General features: G+C 36.4%; 1 protein-coding gene across 3 annotated transcripts in view; it reads left to right on the forward strand.

Moving 5' to 3' along the window:
• ALCAM (activated leukocyte cell adhesion molecule) overlaps nt 1-16386 on the forward strand; it is a 205225-nt gene that overhangs the window by 176367 nt on the left and 12472 nt on the right. For 2 of the 3 annotated variants that reach the window (XM_053564318.1, XM_053564319.1), the window contains exons 12-14: nt 152-280; nt 2182-2220; nt 2506-2623. In XM_053564318.1, coding sequence (XP_053420293.1) covers nt 152-280; nt 2182-2220; nt 2506-2623 — 286 coding nt within the window. The remainder of the gene's footprint in view (nt 1-151; nt 281-2181; nt 2221-2505; nt 2624-16386) is intronic. The other variant, XM_053564320.1, reaches the window with a different exon arrangement.

Genomic DNA, 16386 nt, shown 5'->3' on the forward strand with positions numbered 1-16386 from the left:
TCCTTGAGATACTGACTCATATGGTTCTCTATAATCACGACCCCTTGAACCCCAGACTGGCCTACAGAGCACCACGCTATTCTACTCTCGTTCAAGAATTTAAATTTATTTTCAATTCTAAGCCCATCTTCCTTCTTCTTTTTCCAGACAGAGGAATCTCCTTATATCAATGGCAGGTATTATAGTAAAATTATCATTTCCCCTGAAGAAAATGTTACATTAACTTGCACAGCAGAAAACCAGCTGGAGAGAACAGTAAACTCCTTGAATGTCTCTGCGAGTGAGTATTTCTTTTCTGGCATTAAAAAAAGTAAGAAAATTTGAAGTTTTCTTCATTAGTTTAAAATCTTCAATTCCATCTTCCTGTACTGCATCATGGTAAGTTTTATTTATTTATTTTGCATTTGATATCATCATCATGAGGTTATTTTATTTCTTCCTTCCTGGTGTCCATTCTTGTACTACCCTCGTCTTGACAGTTAAATCATTTCACGTTTTCCGGGTCAGAGAACTTATCCTGTACAAGATATTTCCCAAAGGCAACAGAGATAAGAAATGAGTTGTTCTCATTTAATCCATGTTTTGTGTTCAGGGTAGAGATAACTCAAAGACTATCTTTAAACATTTTTGTAACAGTTTTATAACTGGTAAACCTTCATTCCCTTTCACCTGTTATTTTGCATTCTAATTCTTTGTGGTATTTATCCAACCCTTATGTTGTACAAGAATGCCACAAAGTTAAAGTCATTCGGCAAATTAGCAGGACTGATATTGGAATTCGTGAAATCTAGTTTCTAAATTTTTTATCACATCATATTTGAAACATAGCCTAAGATCAGATATAAGAAATTAGCTCATAGAAAGTAAAAAAAAAAAAAAAAAAAAACCTGTCAAAGGTGAAATCAGGGGAATACATACATACAAACAGCAGCTTTTTCTGAAAGCCTTTGCATTCAATGAGAAAGTGTTTATAATCTTCAATTCTTCCTCTTGCTATGTCAACATTAAATCAAGACTGGCCTAAAATGAGGCTCGGTTCTGGAAAAGATGCTAACTGACCCTCCACACTTTTATTCTTCTTCAGTTGAATGAAATCCTACATGGGACATTAGCCAGCTAGGGATACACTGGCTAGGAATTAACAGGAGCTAGGAGAAAATAATTGTCTAAAGATAAATATCCCTAATAGATTATGACTAGGATATAAAAGCATGATGGATTAACAGGGCGAAAGAACCAAACAAATATAACTTTAAAATCAGTGCATTGACTTATCAGAATGTAATTCAGTGAGTATTGATTCATCCTCCCTAGAAAGTGAACCTCTCCTTTCATCTTGAACACCAGTATCTCTATTTATTTTAGGCACCTTGAATGATGTGTTTTGATTTTCTCAGCCTTGCAGTGGCCTGATCAACATTAAATCCAGTTGTTTTCAAACTCAGCGAACACCTCCTGATACCAGTTTTGTATATGTGAGGAGGGTCTGGGCATATGCATTTTAATAAACATTACTGCCATTTATGATGCAAGCCCATGCAATTTGAAGAATATTAATGCAGTTTAACATTAGATGATGTTTCATCACACCAGTGACTCTTAAAATGAACCAAGAGCTTAGTGCTGTTAGAATCATTTGAGGGCTTTTGCAAACATCACATAGGCAGCTTCTTAGAGATTACTGAAACATTCCCAGTTTCAACCTCTATCCTTACCACTTTGAGAACATCTCTAGGGTATGCCCTTGATGCTGGAGGATAAAAATTAATTCTCCTGTATCAGGACAGGAAAGTTGAGAAAAATTGAAAAATAATACACTATCAACAGCATAGCTACCAACTTTTTTGCTCTTAAAAAGGAAGTATTATTAAAAGGTGGTAGATAGTGGAAAAATTATATGGATTTCAGATTAATATAGTAGCTCATAATTTGTGATATTTTCTATAGTAGATTAATAATAGCTTTGCAGTTTTAACGAATCTCCCTTCTTTGAAACAGGATGAATTTCTTTGTAGGGAAGGTCATGCTCTATTAAGTGTGATTTTTGGTTTTTTATTACCCTAAGTTGTAGAATAGACATTTTATCCTTGAGTATTATTACATCATACTATAATGGTAAAGGTGACTTTCATATATCAACAAATTTTGTTTTTAATTTCATATTAACATTTTTCATTTCAGTAAGTATTCCAGAACACGATGAGGCAGACGAGATAAGTGGTAGGTACTCTGCTGCTGACCCTTCTTCCTTGACTATCAGCTCAAGATCTATGAAGTGTCATAGTATAAGTAATTTTCTCAGCTGTCCACAATTTTGACTTGAACTAAAACACCAAATGAGACCAGATAGTAAGAATGCTAATGTTTTACCCTTTACAATCACAAGTTTGCATGTTCATCATCGTAGTGAACCTTAGACAGGTTTCAAAGCATAAATTAGATAACTTCTTTTTAAAAATCCTTGGCATTGTCTATAATTGCATGGACTTGTCTTCTTTGTTCTAGATGAAAACAGAGAAAAGGTGAACGACCAGGCAAAACTGATTGTGGGAATTGTCGTTGGTCTTCTCCTCGCCGCCCTGGTTGCTGGTGTCGTCTACTGGCTGTACATGAAGAAGTCAAAGTGAGTATGGGAAAAAGAACTTCATTGTTCATTCACTGTCCCTGGGAGAAACTATAGTGTGTTGATTAGACCCACTCCAGCTGTGCATGTAATTTCTACAATAAGAAAGACATATCTTTCAAATCGGGGGTTGATCAGATTTTCTTTCATTATGACTTTGTTTCAGTGACTACGATGTCAATATTAGAGACACAACCTGGGGTATGACTTCACAGGTTCCCCCTTTATTTTTCTCAGTCAGTAGTCTGAAGTCAATTCTTTGGTATTTGTTCCTGTTTCTGTTAATGCTTTGGTGAATTTATGTTTAAAGCATGTACTACCTAAAGGTCAACTTTTTGGTGGAGGTTTGTGAAGATGAATAATGGCTAGTACATCTGGTAGGGACTCCCGGGTGTCTTTGCAGTGACAAGTCTGGTCCGTGATGAAACGGCTGATGAGTTGGACTGTCTTATTGCCAATATTCCCCTATTCTAGTTTGTTGACTTTGATCCATACACAGATCTATTTCAGAGAAAAATATATAATTATTTTGGCTTGAGTTTTTTAAAGTTGATTAGATAAAGTATCAAGACTACTTTAAAAATGCTTTAGAGATGTTAGATTAAAAGTGTTTTGTCATATAACATGACAGGTTGTATGAATTTTCCAAATCATCTGACAGTGGATTATAAAGAAAACTTGATGAATCAATGAAGATTATTAAAATACACACATGCCTCATACTTTGCATGGTCTCAATCCCTAGCCTAGATGCAGATGGGACCGGTAGGGACGGGGTTCCTGCATTTGTGGTTTTTAAAAGTTCCATTGCTGGGCAGCACCTGTGGCTCAAAGGAGTAGGGTGCCAGCCCCATATACCGAAGGTGATGGGTTCAAACCCGGCCCCGGCTAAAAATAAATAAATAAATAAATAAATAAAAGTTCCATTGCTGATTTTGTGGCATGCTCTCAGTTAACTCTCCTAATCTTATAAATGAGTCAATTGGTTTCTGCAATGGGGTATCTATAGCTGGTGGCAACTTTGGACCTAATTTTATATTTTCTTTATATCTGACATAGCCCCTTTAAATAAAACTTAAGAAAGTTAACTCAAAATAAAATTGGGAAAAAAAATCAAACTCAAACAGGGGTCCATGATCTTACCCTATACATATGGCAATTCCAGGGAAGCAGTACTCAAATGCAGGTGCTATCCAAGAAGGACAGTGGTTCAGAAACTTTGAAGTCACATAGCAACATGAGCATGTATGCAGCTCTTTTGTTCTCACAGCACATCTATAAAGTTGATGTCCTTATAATTTACATAAATATATATATGCATAGAGAGAGAGAGACAAGTCTATTTTGAGACAGAGTCTTGCTCTGTTATCCTGGGCTAGAGTGCAGTGGCATCATTATGTCACAAACTCCTGGGCTCAAGCAATCTGTTTGAAAAATCTGAGGTAGGCTATAGTTCATGACCTGCTTAAAGTTGCACAGTTTGTAAGGGACAGAATTTCTTTCATGTAAGACAGAATCTTTGCACTTAATCACTTAGGCTTCCTTTCTCTCACTTTCCCTAACTTTTTGTCCTTTTGCCGTATGAGGCAGAAATGCTTTTCGTGTTGTATGGTTGTGACTGATGCACATGGTGTACATTCTCACACTGGGGCAGAGTCATCCCGATCCCCTGATGTTGGCATTTCACTCCTTCATCTTAAGAAGTAAAAACCAATACTCAGGGTATTAGTCAGGGGTCTTCAGAGAATCACACTAGTAGGGTGTGTGGGTGTGTGTAAAGCAAGGCTTGTTATAAGTGATGGGCTCACCTGATTATGAAAACTGAGAAGTCCTAAGCTTTACAGCTGGGAAGCAAGAGACCCAGGAGAACCAATGTGTAGTTCCCTCCATGTGCATAAGCCTGAAAATCAGGAAGGCCAATGGTGGAAACTCTTGTCTGAAACACAATCAGGTCAAGACTCAGGAAAAAGGGATGTTTCAATCCAACTCTAAAGGCAGGAAAAAAACAATATCCCTGCTCAAGAGGTCAGGCAGGATATGTTCCCTCCCTTACTAAGCCTTTTCCTTACATGCAGAACTTCAGTTGCTTCAACAAGGCCCATCCGTATAAGGGAGGGTAATCTGCTTATTCAGTCTACTGTCTGAAATGTTTCATCCAGAAACATTCCCACAGACACAGCCAGAATAACGTTTGGCCAAACGTCTGTGCACCACATGACCTACTTAAGTCGATACACAAAAGGAACCATCATATTTGGTAAAAAATATCCCTTTTTCTCAATGAACATTTTACCTATAAACACTTCACATGGGTTTATGTCCGTGAGGTCTATGGAAATTTTAGAAGACCTATACCACATAAGTGAAGGGAAATGCAAACAGTTGCCCAAAGGCAATATCTAGCTCATAGAAATTTTCCTTCTATGTATACAAGTTTCCTGATGTTCAAAATCATATCCTCCCTTAAAATCCATGATAAGATATTCACAAATCTAACAACTTGGGCTGTAGGTTATTTCCATTTTATTAGGATTTCTGATTCAATCCAGAGTAAGTTACTTAAAGGAATAAAAATAAAATTCCCTTGTATATAAAAATTAACTAAAAAACATTTGATAGTAGTTCTCTACACTATGATCAGTTAAATGTTAAATTCTTAGAGAATTCTTGGAGCAACCTCAGCATCCTTAAGCATCCCATTCTAGTGGCCAGTATCTCATCAGGCACCATTTTTCCTTCTATGAATAAAATAATATTATGTGTGTGAATTCTTTCATTTGTTACTACCATATAGTGACCCAAAATTAAAATTATAGATAAGTAAATGCTGGACACTTGGCTTCATAGTGTCTTTAGGTTAAGGCCTCAAGCATTTCCTTTAAAATACCTCATTAAATTCAGTGCAACTTCTATCATTTGGCCTGAACTTTCATCTACAGAACTGTCATTAAATGGAAAAGGGCACCAACTTTGATAGAGTTAACATTATGGGTAATCAAGATAATAAATTACAATTCTCATACCAAGGATCAAAGTGTTTTGTTTTTTTTATTAAGAATTTGCGGAACACTTCAGATCTGCTAAGTGCTTTGCATTCATAATTAGTTATCCCTTGCTTTTGCCCTTTAAAATAAGCCAGCATTTTTGCAATACAATTTAGTGTTCTTAACCTCTAAGCTAGTTGTCTAGAGTTAAGTGCAGATTCAGAATGATAGCTTTCAGATTATGAATTTCTAAAGCCATTCTTGAGATACAGGTAGCAAATGTGTCAAATTTTAGGGGAAATTCTTTGCATTGGCAATAATTTTAAACATCATTGGAGAGAGGCAAGACAAACACTTTTTTTTTTTTTTTTTTTTAGAGACAGAGTCTCACTTTGTCACCCTCAGTAGAGTGCTGTGGCATCACAGCTCACAGCGACCTCCGGCTTAGGTGATCCTCTTGCCTCAGCCTCCTGAGTAGCTGGGACTACAGGTGCCTGCTACAATGCCCGGCTATTTTTTGTTGCAGTTCGGCAGGGGCTGGGTTTGAACCCACCACCCTCAGTATATGGGGCCAGCACCCTACTCACTAAGCCACAGGCGCCACCCTCACTTAAGTAGAATTTAAGAGTACATTTGTTAATATACCTCGTGACTCTTCAGCTAGCATGCATTTCCCTCCACTAATTGGAGCTACATAGTTTTATATCTGTTTTAAATGCAGAGGACTACAGCAAGAAATACTTAGAAATTGTATTCTTTTCCCATTTTGACATACTGTGTTCACTTAAGAGTAAGGATTCATGACTCCTTTGTTGCATGAGGCATGTAACTTCCCAATGGAATGTTTTCTTAAACTAAGAATGTTTGGATAATGAGAATGGATGACTGATCATTTAACATGTAGGCTATAAACTGACAGGGTCAGGAGAAAAGGCATTTATGGACTACGTCCACTCTATATCTAGTATTTAGCAGGTAGGAGAACATTAAAGAACTAGGAATAATTCAATGGTTAATCTTTATTATTTTTCCATTTCTCTCTAATCCATCTTTCAAATACTGTTTTTAATTCTACAGGAAGTAAATTTTACTATTTTAGATCCAAACCCTGTCTTGCATATCTCATAATAGGAGAAAGAACAAAGATTAAAAGAGCTGAAGATAGAGGAAAAAAGTAAGGGTAGAATGAAGTGGCCACAAACTTTTTTAGAAGTAGGTGAAAACCATCGTTTCCAGGTTGGGTGCACTTGAGAGACCCTTGTCCTCAGTACTTCCTGTCACCAGACTGAAAGCAACTATTAACCAGATATTTGTAAACTCAACTTACTTACTGTGTGACTCTTGGAAACTTACCAAGAGATTTACCTTTTTGAATTGTGGATTGCAAGACTATCTTCATGAAAACTGTTGTGCCATATATCAATGATTCAGAAAGCTAAAAATCACAAATATCCTATGTTAGCTCTGCTGTGTATGTGCAAGTGCTCCCTTATTCTAGGCCTCTCTCAGAATAAAACAGAGACAGTTCTAAATTGACTGAAGGGAAAAAGAGAACTTGCCTATAACACTAAAACGTTATGAAAAACAATGATGTATTGGGACATTCTAGAATCCTTCCCATTGCTATCTCTTGATATGTAGAACAGGAAGAAAGTTGCAGGAAGTTGATTTTTATCTTGTTTCTATTTTTCAATTAGTACGCAATCCTAAAATCTAATATATGTCCTCAGGAGGAAGGTGGGACTCTCCACTACGTAAACTGAAAAAATAGTGGTGGAGGACCATTTATAGCACATGTTAAATGACTTTTCTCATTTATCATTACATGGGCACATACTATATTTTTTCTTTTGGGGTGGGTACGTGTACAGAAATCCTCAACAATTTAACAAAGTACATACAATTAGCATCATACCTTCGTATCTAAGTCTCAGTGGTATTAGACTACTCAAGAAAACATAAGTAGTTAAGTATTTTATTCCAAATTTCCTATAGTTCTTTCAAATGTATTTTTCTGCCGTAGCAGGATTTCTTTGGAGTTAAGATTTCATCTCTGGCTGTGAAAGCCAATTGGCTATGGAGAAAAGAGTGTTCTCCTGACAGCAGGCCTGACATAGCCTCACTCTCCACCTGTATGAGAACTTGGGATAATCCACATTTTAGCTTCTTTCTTTTTCTCTACCCATAACATGGCAGACAGCCAGAAGGAATAAAAGAAAATCCCCCATAATTCTATGAAACTATAATTAACACAGTGGACTAGAGGGGAAATAGAATAATGTGGATGCAGGAGTCAATCACAGCGTCTCAAAGGGCAAAACCATCCATCACCCTCCCCTCTTCTCCTCTGTGTGACCTGAATGTTTCCAGAGGAAAGAAAGGTCTCAGAGCAAAATATAATGTTCTTATATTTTAAATCTCCCTTATGTATATTTATTTCACTTTTTTAAAATATCACATTCGTTTTAATTGTCTTTTCCTGAGCTGAATAATAAAAAGTCTCATTCTATACCATGAGCCATGCAGTATACAGTCTCAACATCGCCCAACATAAAGGAACACTTTGAACCACAGCGGAATCCCGTTTTCATGAATATTTACTATTGCTGCATTAATTCTGATCCCAAATCTCTTACTTAGTGGTCGCTGTTGACCAGGATGGAAAGGCCATTTTCTGTTTGAGGACAAAACTGTTGCCTCTTTCTTTAAGGAATTTCTTTGTAGAATCTTAGAAATTCTAAAAATATAAAATTGAAAGTTGCACTAATGAGAAAAATAACTTATCCTTTTCTATTTCCTTCTTCAAATAAAGTGTTGGCTGACAACTCTCAGTGGGGATTAGAGCCCCCTCATCTCTTCTTGCTTTTTAATTAAGCTTAGCCCAAGAGCAGACTCATTCTGCTGACAGCTGTGACCAGGGAAGAGGGAAAAATAACTATACTTTGGGGCATGACCCTAATGACCTGCACAGTTGTCAATGGCCAGTTTGCTCTAAGTGGCAACTCTGCCCTGCCCCTGGTCCCAGTCTTAAATGCCCATAAACCTAGTACCTTCTGTGGTGTGAGTTAAGCTGCCCACATTACACAGCCTTCCAACTAGGAAGAGATAAGAATTCCTCACACTCCCTATAAGAGAGTTTTCGATTTTTTTTATACACATGCCTGCTTTTGAAAAATCTAAAATTTCATAAACTCTTTCATGTGCAGATTATTTTAAGTGAGTATTATTTTTGTTTTCTAAATATAAAATTCCACTAGAGTATTGTATCTTATTTTTCAAAAAAATGATAGCACTAGCTTGTGATTTCCTGTTTGTGACCATCACTCACCTCCCTTCACTTCCCTGTCTCCTCCCTTCTCTCAATTATTGTTCAAATAAAGGCAGACATAGAGGGTACCCCCAGAGTAGGTGCCTACCTCCTTTCCAAGAGATCTTAAAGCCAGTTTATAAGATTGGGAAGCTCTCACCAAAAAAAGTCTAAAACCTGGAAGTTATTGGAAAGCAAGTTTTGCTCCTTAAAGGCCCTGCACTTAACAGGAGTAACACAGAATAAGGTTTTGAGACTTAGATTTGAACTCCCTCCTTCTACTCAGTAACTGTATGACCTTGGACATCAGCTCCACAACACACCTTCAATTTGGTTCCCTGTAACCTGCCATTGCTTTCATATGAACCACCACATCTATCTTCACAGCAGCCCTGTGAGTAGTAGGTCCTGTTATAGATGACCAAGCAGGCTTAAGAGCAAGGATTTGTCCAAGTTCTTGCAGCTCAGACTTGACACATGAGTATGAAAATCTAGGCTTATTGACCACAGGGCCAAGCCTTCTCTCTGCCTTATAACTAAGATTATAGGGCCACCCCTGTGCTTCTTCTTGTATTAAATTTATTATGATTCTATGATCTAAATGCTCTTCTATCAAGTTCCTAAAAAGGGGAACTGATGAGGACATTTTAAGATAAAGAAACAATATAATTTCTACTGTAACCCAAGCATTCATTCTTCATAAATGTCTTTTCCCCCAAATCAATTAACTGAAAAGTATTTTGCTAAATGGAATGATCAAAAAAAATCCCTTTCCAATCTAATTTTTCTGCCACCTTCATACTCCCCATTTCTTATTTATTAGGGAAAAGAAAGAATTTGGTAGGTTACTTATAATTATCCTACAATTTTAAAAAAGAAAAACATAAATATGAACTCGCCTGATTATTTTATCATCTATTTTGGATTACATAAAATAGTTAACGTGTTTTTGTTTATTTTGGTTTATAATCTTGGAGTGTGATACTTCTTGAAGCAGTCCCAGGATGAAGTCCAGGCTTCCTCTTGCACGTGTCACAGTAGAAAATGATTTCTCTCCTTCCAACTTTCTCCATCTTCTACTGCAAACCATGTGGTCCTTTGTTGATTTTTTTTTTCATTTTCTATTATAATTTCATCTTCCCATTTAGATAATGGATGGTCTTCCGCTCTTTCTTGAATTTCTGTTCCCTCACAAGCTGAGAATTGAAATTTCCCCTGTAAGAAAGGGAAATCTGTGCTTTTTCTCCACTTTCCTTCTTATCTAATGAGTAAAGGATATAGCTATTTGCAGCTGCAATTTCCAACAGCCAGAAGAATAATTTTTTCCACCACGTATAGGACCTCTCTAAATCCGTAACATCCACAGTACTGATCATTCCTGTCCACTCTTCCCATAAACTTGGTGTATTCTAAAATAACTCTAGATTTTTCAAATTGAATAGGCTGCTTCTTCCTATAATCAGTGATCAACTGTGTTTGAGGGCCAAAGAATGTCCTTAGCATTGTCACTAACCTCTTGTCATGGAATGAGAGGCGCACCAGCAAACACAACAAAGGAAATGCGTCAGCCACCTCCCAATACCAGAGCGGAACAGGAGAACCGTCCTGTCGGACGAGGTCTGACACATGATCAGAAAGAGAGTTTGTTTGGTCTCTGCCAGTACTACAGTCTGCTGTAATTCTTTCAACTCTCTGAAATTTTTAGCAATTAAAAAGATATTAATTTCATAAATTATAATGATTTATAACACGTCAGTCTCAAAACCAAGACAAAAGAATTCAGAATCAATTTTAAAAGCTTTTCTCTGCTAGAGAGAAGACTCTCAGTAACTAACATGGAGGAATTTGTAATAAAATGCATGTAAACCTTACATACATATACTAAATAACACCCACTCCCCCACTGCTAGCGAGCGTTTCCTTTTAGTGCATTTCTCCTGGATAACAACTTAGCTAAGTTGATGAAGAATGAGCTGATCAATTTTCTCCTGTTATGCTTAGAGCTTTTCATGTCCACTATGAGAACTCTTAGCTTATCCCCAAGTAGCAAAAGTATTTTTATGTGTTTTATTTTAAAACCTTATAGCTTTAACTTTTATATTTAAGGATATGCTCTTTACTTCATACTATACACAAAATCTCTTTACTTCAAATGCTCTTTACTTCATACTATACACAAAATAAAGGTGAGATTGTTTTGTTTTTTTGCTTTCACCTTTATCAAGTCATTCCGGCACTATTTATTAAAAAGACCTTCTTTTATCCTTGGCATATTTGTCACAATCTAATTTACCAGGATAGTGTAAGTCTTTCAAGTTTGCGTTTCTCATGGTGTCAGCAATCTTACTTCTTTGCATTTCCATATAAATTTTAGCAACATGCTAATTAATATCTCTCAAAAAGTTTTACAGGATAAGCATTGCTTTGGATTTATAAAGTTGAGTAGATTCAACAACTTAATAATATTTAATCTTCCAGTTCATGATCTTTTATCTCTCCTTCTACTTAGATATTTTTTCTAGCAGTATTTCAAAATTTTTGACAGACTTTTGTATGTCCTTAAAAGCTTATTTCTATGTATTTTGCAACTATTTAATAGAAATAATTTTGTAATATTCCAATCTTTTTCAACTGGTATTTGAAAATATATTCTTTTTTTATGTTGAGATGTATACTACCATCTTGCTAAATAATGTTGTTCTGTTAGTGGTTTTGTGGATTCCTTAAGATTTCTATATAAACAATCTGCAAATAGAGGTAGTTTTACTTCTTCCCTCTACTCTACATGCCTTTTATCTCTTCTTCTTGTCTTGTTGCTACTCACAGAGATCTCCAATACAGTGCCAAGTACACATGTTCAGAACACGCCTTTACTTGTACCCAATCTTAAAGGAGAAACTGCTTTATATTTGTCATTATATATGATGTTAGGTCTATATGCCTAAAAAAGCCTACCCAAATTTAGCCAAACTTCAAGGTTAAGGATAAAGTCCTCTAGACCACCAAGTATGCTCAAGAATTCTGACCCCAACATCAAGGAAATGAGTCCAACAACAGTTACAGGGCGGAGTCCATACAAGGCCACCTGTGCTTTTGACATCAACTGCAAGTTTCGAGGTTTTCCCAAACCACCCTCAGGTTTGACAATTCACTAGATTCACAGAACTCACTGAAATCTATTACACTCAGGATTACATGTATTATAAGAAAAGGTTACATTAAATATCAGGTCAGGAAGGGACACATTGGACAGAGTCTGGGAGGCATCCAAATGTGCTGTCTTCAAGGACACAGTATTCTACTAGTTTATTGTGCCATGGAAGAGACATGGGGTAGCTCACCCAAACATTGGGCTTCATTACATAGGCATGGGTGACTAGTTGAACTCATTCTCCAGCCTATCCACTCCTCAAAGGTCAGGCTATGTCCCCTGGCTCAAAGCCCCCACCTGGAACTGTGGGCCTGGTCATCCTGGTGTGCTAAGGCCCCATCCTATGACTAATGAGTATGGAAGGCCCTGCCCTGAAGTATCATATTAGCATAAACTAATTTAATTAGCTTAATTACATTAATTCACGTAGTTTAAAGGGCCCAGTACGAATAAGAAAGTGATTATAAAACTCAGAAAATTCTAATTGCTTAGGGATTACCTCCCAGAAAACTGAGGACCAAAGCCAGACCGCTTTCTGGATAAGACCAAATTCCTTCATATGAAGTGCCTTTTTTCTTGTTGAAGAATTTTTTTTTAATTCTCAGAATACAGGAGTCTTTATCACAAATCATTGGTGAATTTTCTCAAATGTTCTTTCTATCTGTTAAAATAATTATATTGTTTTATCATATTGTTTATTTTGATGACATGATAAATTACAGTGATTGAATGAAAAGCCAGTCCTGCATTCTTGGAATAAATTCCACTCTATTATAATGTATCATTACTGTGTTATATTGATGGATACTACTAATCAACATTTTATTGACAGTTCTTTTGTTTATGTTCATGAGGAATATATAGTCTGTAATTTTCTTTTCTTGTAATATCTCTGTTGAGTTTTTTTTTTGTTTTTAGACTCAAAAGTTGTTTATTCTGATGCCTCAATTGTTCTCAAATGCATTAGATGATAAGATCCATACATTTTGGGAAGCTTTTTTTTTTAATTTTTTTATTAAATCATAATCTGTTGAGTTTTGATACTAGTGTAAAGTGGGCTATATACAGTGGGTTAATAAAAGGATACATCTCCTCTTAGTGAGTTTGTTAATTTTTTAAATGTTTGATAGAATTCAGTGATGAAATCAACTAGAACTGAGATTTTCTGCATAAGAGCTTGTTTTAAAGCATAATTAATAATTTTAATGTTCGGTAAATATAGAGTTGCTTCTTGAATAAATTTGGCAAATTTTTTGAGGAATTTATCCATTTCATTTAAATTATTGACTTTTTTACAAAAAAAAAGTTCCTAAGTTCTTTTATCCTTTTTATCCCTGAGGTTTTGTAGTTAATAATCCTTCTTTGTTTTCTAATATTGTATTTTCTGCAGTGCTTAATCTTGCTAGAATGTTTTCATTTTCTAAATCACTTAAACAACTAACTTTTTTTTTTTTTTTTTGAGACACAGTCTCAAGCTGTCACCCGGGGTAGAGAACTGTGGCATCACAGCTCTCAGCAACCTCAAACTCTTGGGCTTAAGTGATTCTCTTGCCTCAGCCTCCCGAGTAGCTGGGTCTACCGGCGCCCGTCAGAACGCCCGGCCATTTTTTTGGTTGTAGTTGCCATTGTTGTTTGGCAGGCCCAGGCTGGATTTAAACCCGCCAGCTCTGATGTATGTTGCTGGCGCCCTAGCCGCTTCAGCTGCAGGCACCAAGCCAACAACTAACTTTTGTTTAAATCTCTATTGCTTATTTTTGATTTGACATTTTTTATGTTATCATTTTTGTTTGTTTGTTTCTTAGGTTTTAACTTGCTCTTCCTTCTCTAATTTATTGAACTAAAAATTTAGATTGTTATTAGCCTTGCTTCTTTTGTAACACATGCATTTAAACTATGAATTCCCTCTCAACACTGTGTTACCCGTATGTCGTACGTTTTTATTCATTCAGTTAAACATATTTTTTAAGTTCCCCTATGGTTCTTCCTTGGAGTCATGTAACTAGAAATGTATTAAATTCCAAAATTCTATATTTTGAATTTCATTGTTGTGTTAACACAACCTAGAACATAAATTTTTAGTCTTTTGAAGTGCATTGAGATCTATTTTTATGGCCTAGCATGCAGTTTTTCCTAGTTAATACGCCACGGACGCTTGAAAAGAAAAACATGTCGGGGCTGATGGGTATGGTGTTCATACTTCTCCATTAGGCTAAAATGGGCAATGTTACATATAAATCTGTACACCTCTACTGATTTCTTTCAAACTACACACAATTGCTTTACATGTAAGAAGATTGCAGGCCTAGACTTCTATTTCTCTTTCACATATTTTATTCTATTATTGCTATATGTCTTACTTCTAAACTTTACTTATGAACCTCACAGTGCATTGTGAGGTTTTATTTTTATTTATTATTTTATGCTCTAAGTTCTGTTATTCTTTTTAAAAATTAAAAATAATGATAAAACTTTCTTTTTTATTTACTTTGATAATTACTTTTTCCAGTACTGTACTTTTCCTTGATGGGTCTGAGATTCTGTCTATTATCACTTTGTGTCAGTCTAAAAAACCTCATTTGACCTTACTGGGAGTGCACGTTTATTGCCACTAACTTTCAGTGAGATGTTATTTTCATGGAAATGTTCTTGTTTCACTTCCAGTATTGTTGGATATATTTAAAGATGCGGACTTCTTCTAGGTTAACACTTTAAAATATTGAGTGTTTTAAAGATGTCCCGTTGCTTCTGCTAGGAAGATAGTTAGAACCCGGCTCTCCAGGGAAAGGACCGGGGCTAGTAATCCAGGTTTTCCTGGGGAAGGGCAAGGGCAGGGACCTCCAGGACCCCATGTTGGTGCCACCCACTTTAATTTTGTCCTGAGTGATTGCTCACACCTGAGGGGGAGGGAACACCTACCAATCTACCAACTAGTCTGAAAACTGCAAAAAGATGTAGAAGACTTTCTAGCCTAGCAATATGTAAAATAGAGTTTTAAAGGTGACCTAGAGCAGCCTTAAGACTAATTATCATGTCATTAGCTTAAATCTACCTTGTGATCCACAGCCCCTCCAAACAACTTTTAGAGAGGCTCGTGGGAGGGCCACATGCGCAGTAAGACTCAGATTTCAAGGTGACCTCTGAACTGTGAGGTAAGCCTAATCCAGATAGTATAAAAGAGAATCAAAGTATCATGACCCACGTCCTTTTCCTTGTCATGACATGGGGCCCCTCCGCTGTCTATGGTGAATGTATCTTGCTCTGTAATCCTCTACCTTGCTCTTACTCTGTAAACCTATCAGTCTCTCTCTCAATAAACTTTGTTTCACACTTCCCTTACTTCACAGTTTCTGGTCATTTTTCAACCAAGAGCATTCCAAGAACAGAGGACCCAGGCAGCTGCCTGAAAGAAACCCTGACATTTTAGGAAACAAACAACTGCCTTGAAACCCAGCACCTCTGGCTTATATTGTTTTTAATGGATCCACTTAATTCTTTTGAAGTTTGTTTTTAAACTTGATTAGGATTGGTATATCCAACTTAGTACTTAGAGAAAGAATCAAAAGGATGCATGTAAATTTTTCATGCTTTTTCTTTGCATAGCCTCTCTCCTATAATTTCTGTCATCTCATTGGGTAAACACTGGCTCTGTCTCCTCTAATCGATGATAAGCTGGTGTTCTGCATGCATCCCCCTTTTGGGCACCACATCCAGGCACGAAGCCTCTACCATCATAGGGTATAGCTTATTTGTTTATTTTCTCTTGGAAAACATAGTCCCTTGCTATTTTTTATCCAATGACAGGAAATGCTTTATTTTCCTTTATCCTATTTATTCTGTTCTGTTCTGTTCTGTTCTGTTCTGCTCTGCTCTGCTCTGCTCTGCTCTATTCTATTCTATTCTATTCTATGATGTTTATGGTAAGAGGGCAAGTCCAGTACAGCAACTTGAACATCCACAGATTTGGGTATCTGAAAGGGTTCCTGAGACCAGTTGCCTAGTGACATCAAGGAATCACTGTGATATTTACTTCATTATAATCATGCACATTAAATTTTGATATAGTTTTCCTATCACTGATTGAAAAAGAAGCATTAAATTATTCAATAAAGATTGCATATTTATCTATAGTTCCCTTCAGTTCTTTCAGCTTTTTCTTTATACTTTTACTTGGCACATCTACTTAGAATTTTTTTTTTTTTTTTTTTTTTTTTTTTGTAGAGACAGAGTGTCACATTATGCCCTTCGGGTAGAGTGCCATGGCATCACACAGCTCAGAGCAACTTCCAACTCCTGGGCTTAAGCGATTCTCTTGCCTCAGCTT

This window comes from Nycticebus coucang, chromosome 16 (genome assembly GCF_027406575.1).
Source record: "Nycticebus coucang isolate mNycCou1 chromosome 16, mNycCou1.pri, whole genome shotgun sequence".
Lineage (NCBI taxonomy): Eukaryota > Metazoa > Chordata > Mammalia > Primates > Lorisidae > Nycticebus > Nycticebus coucang.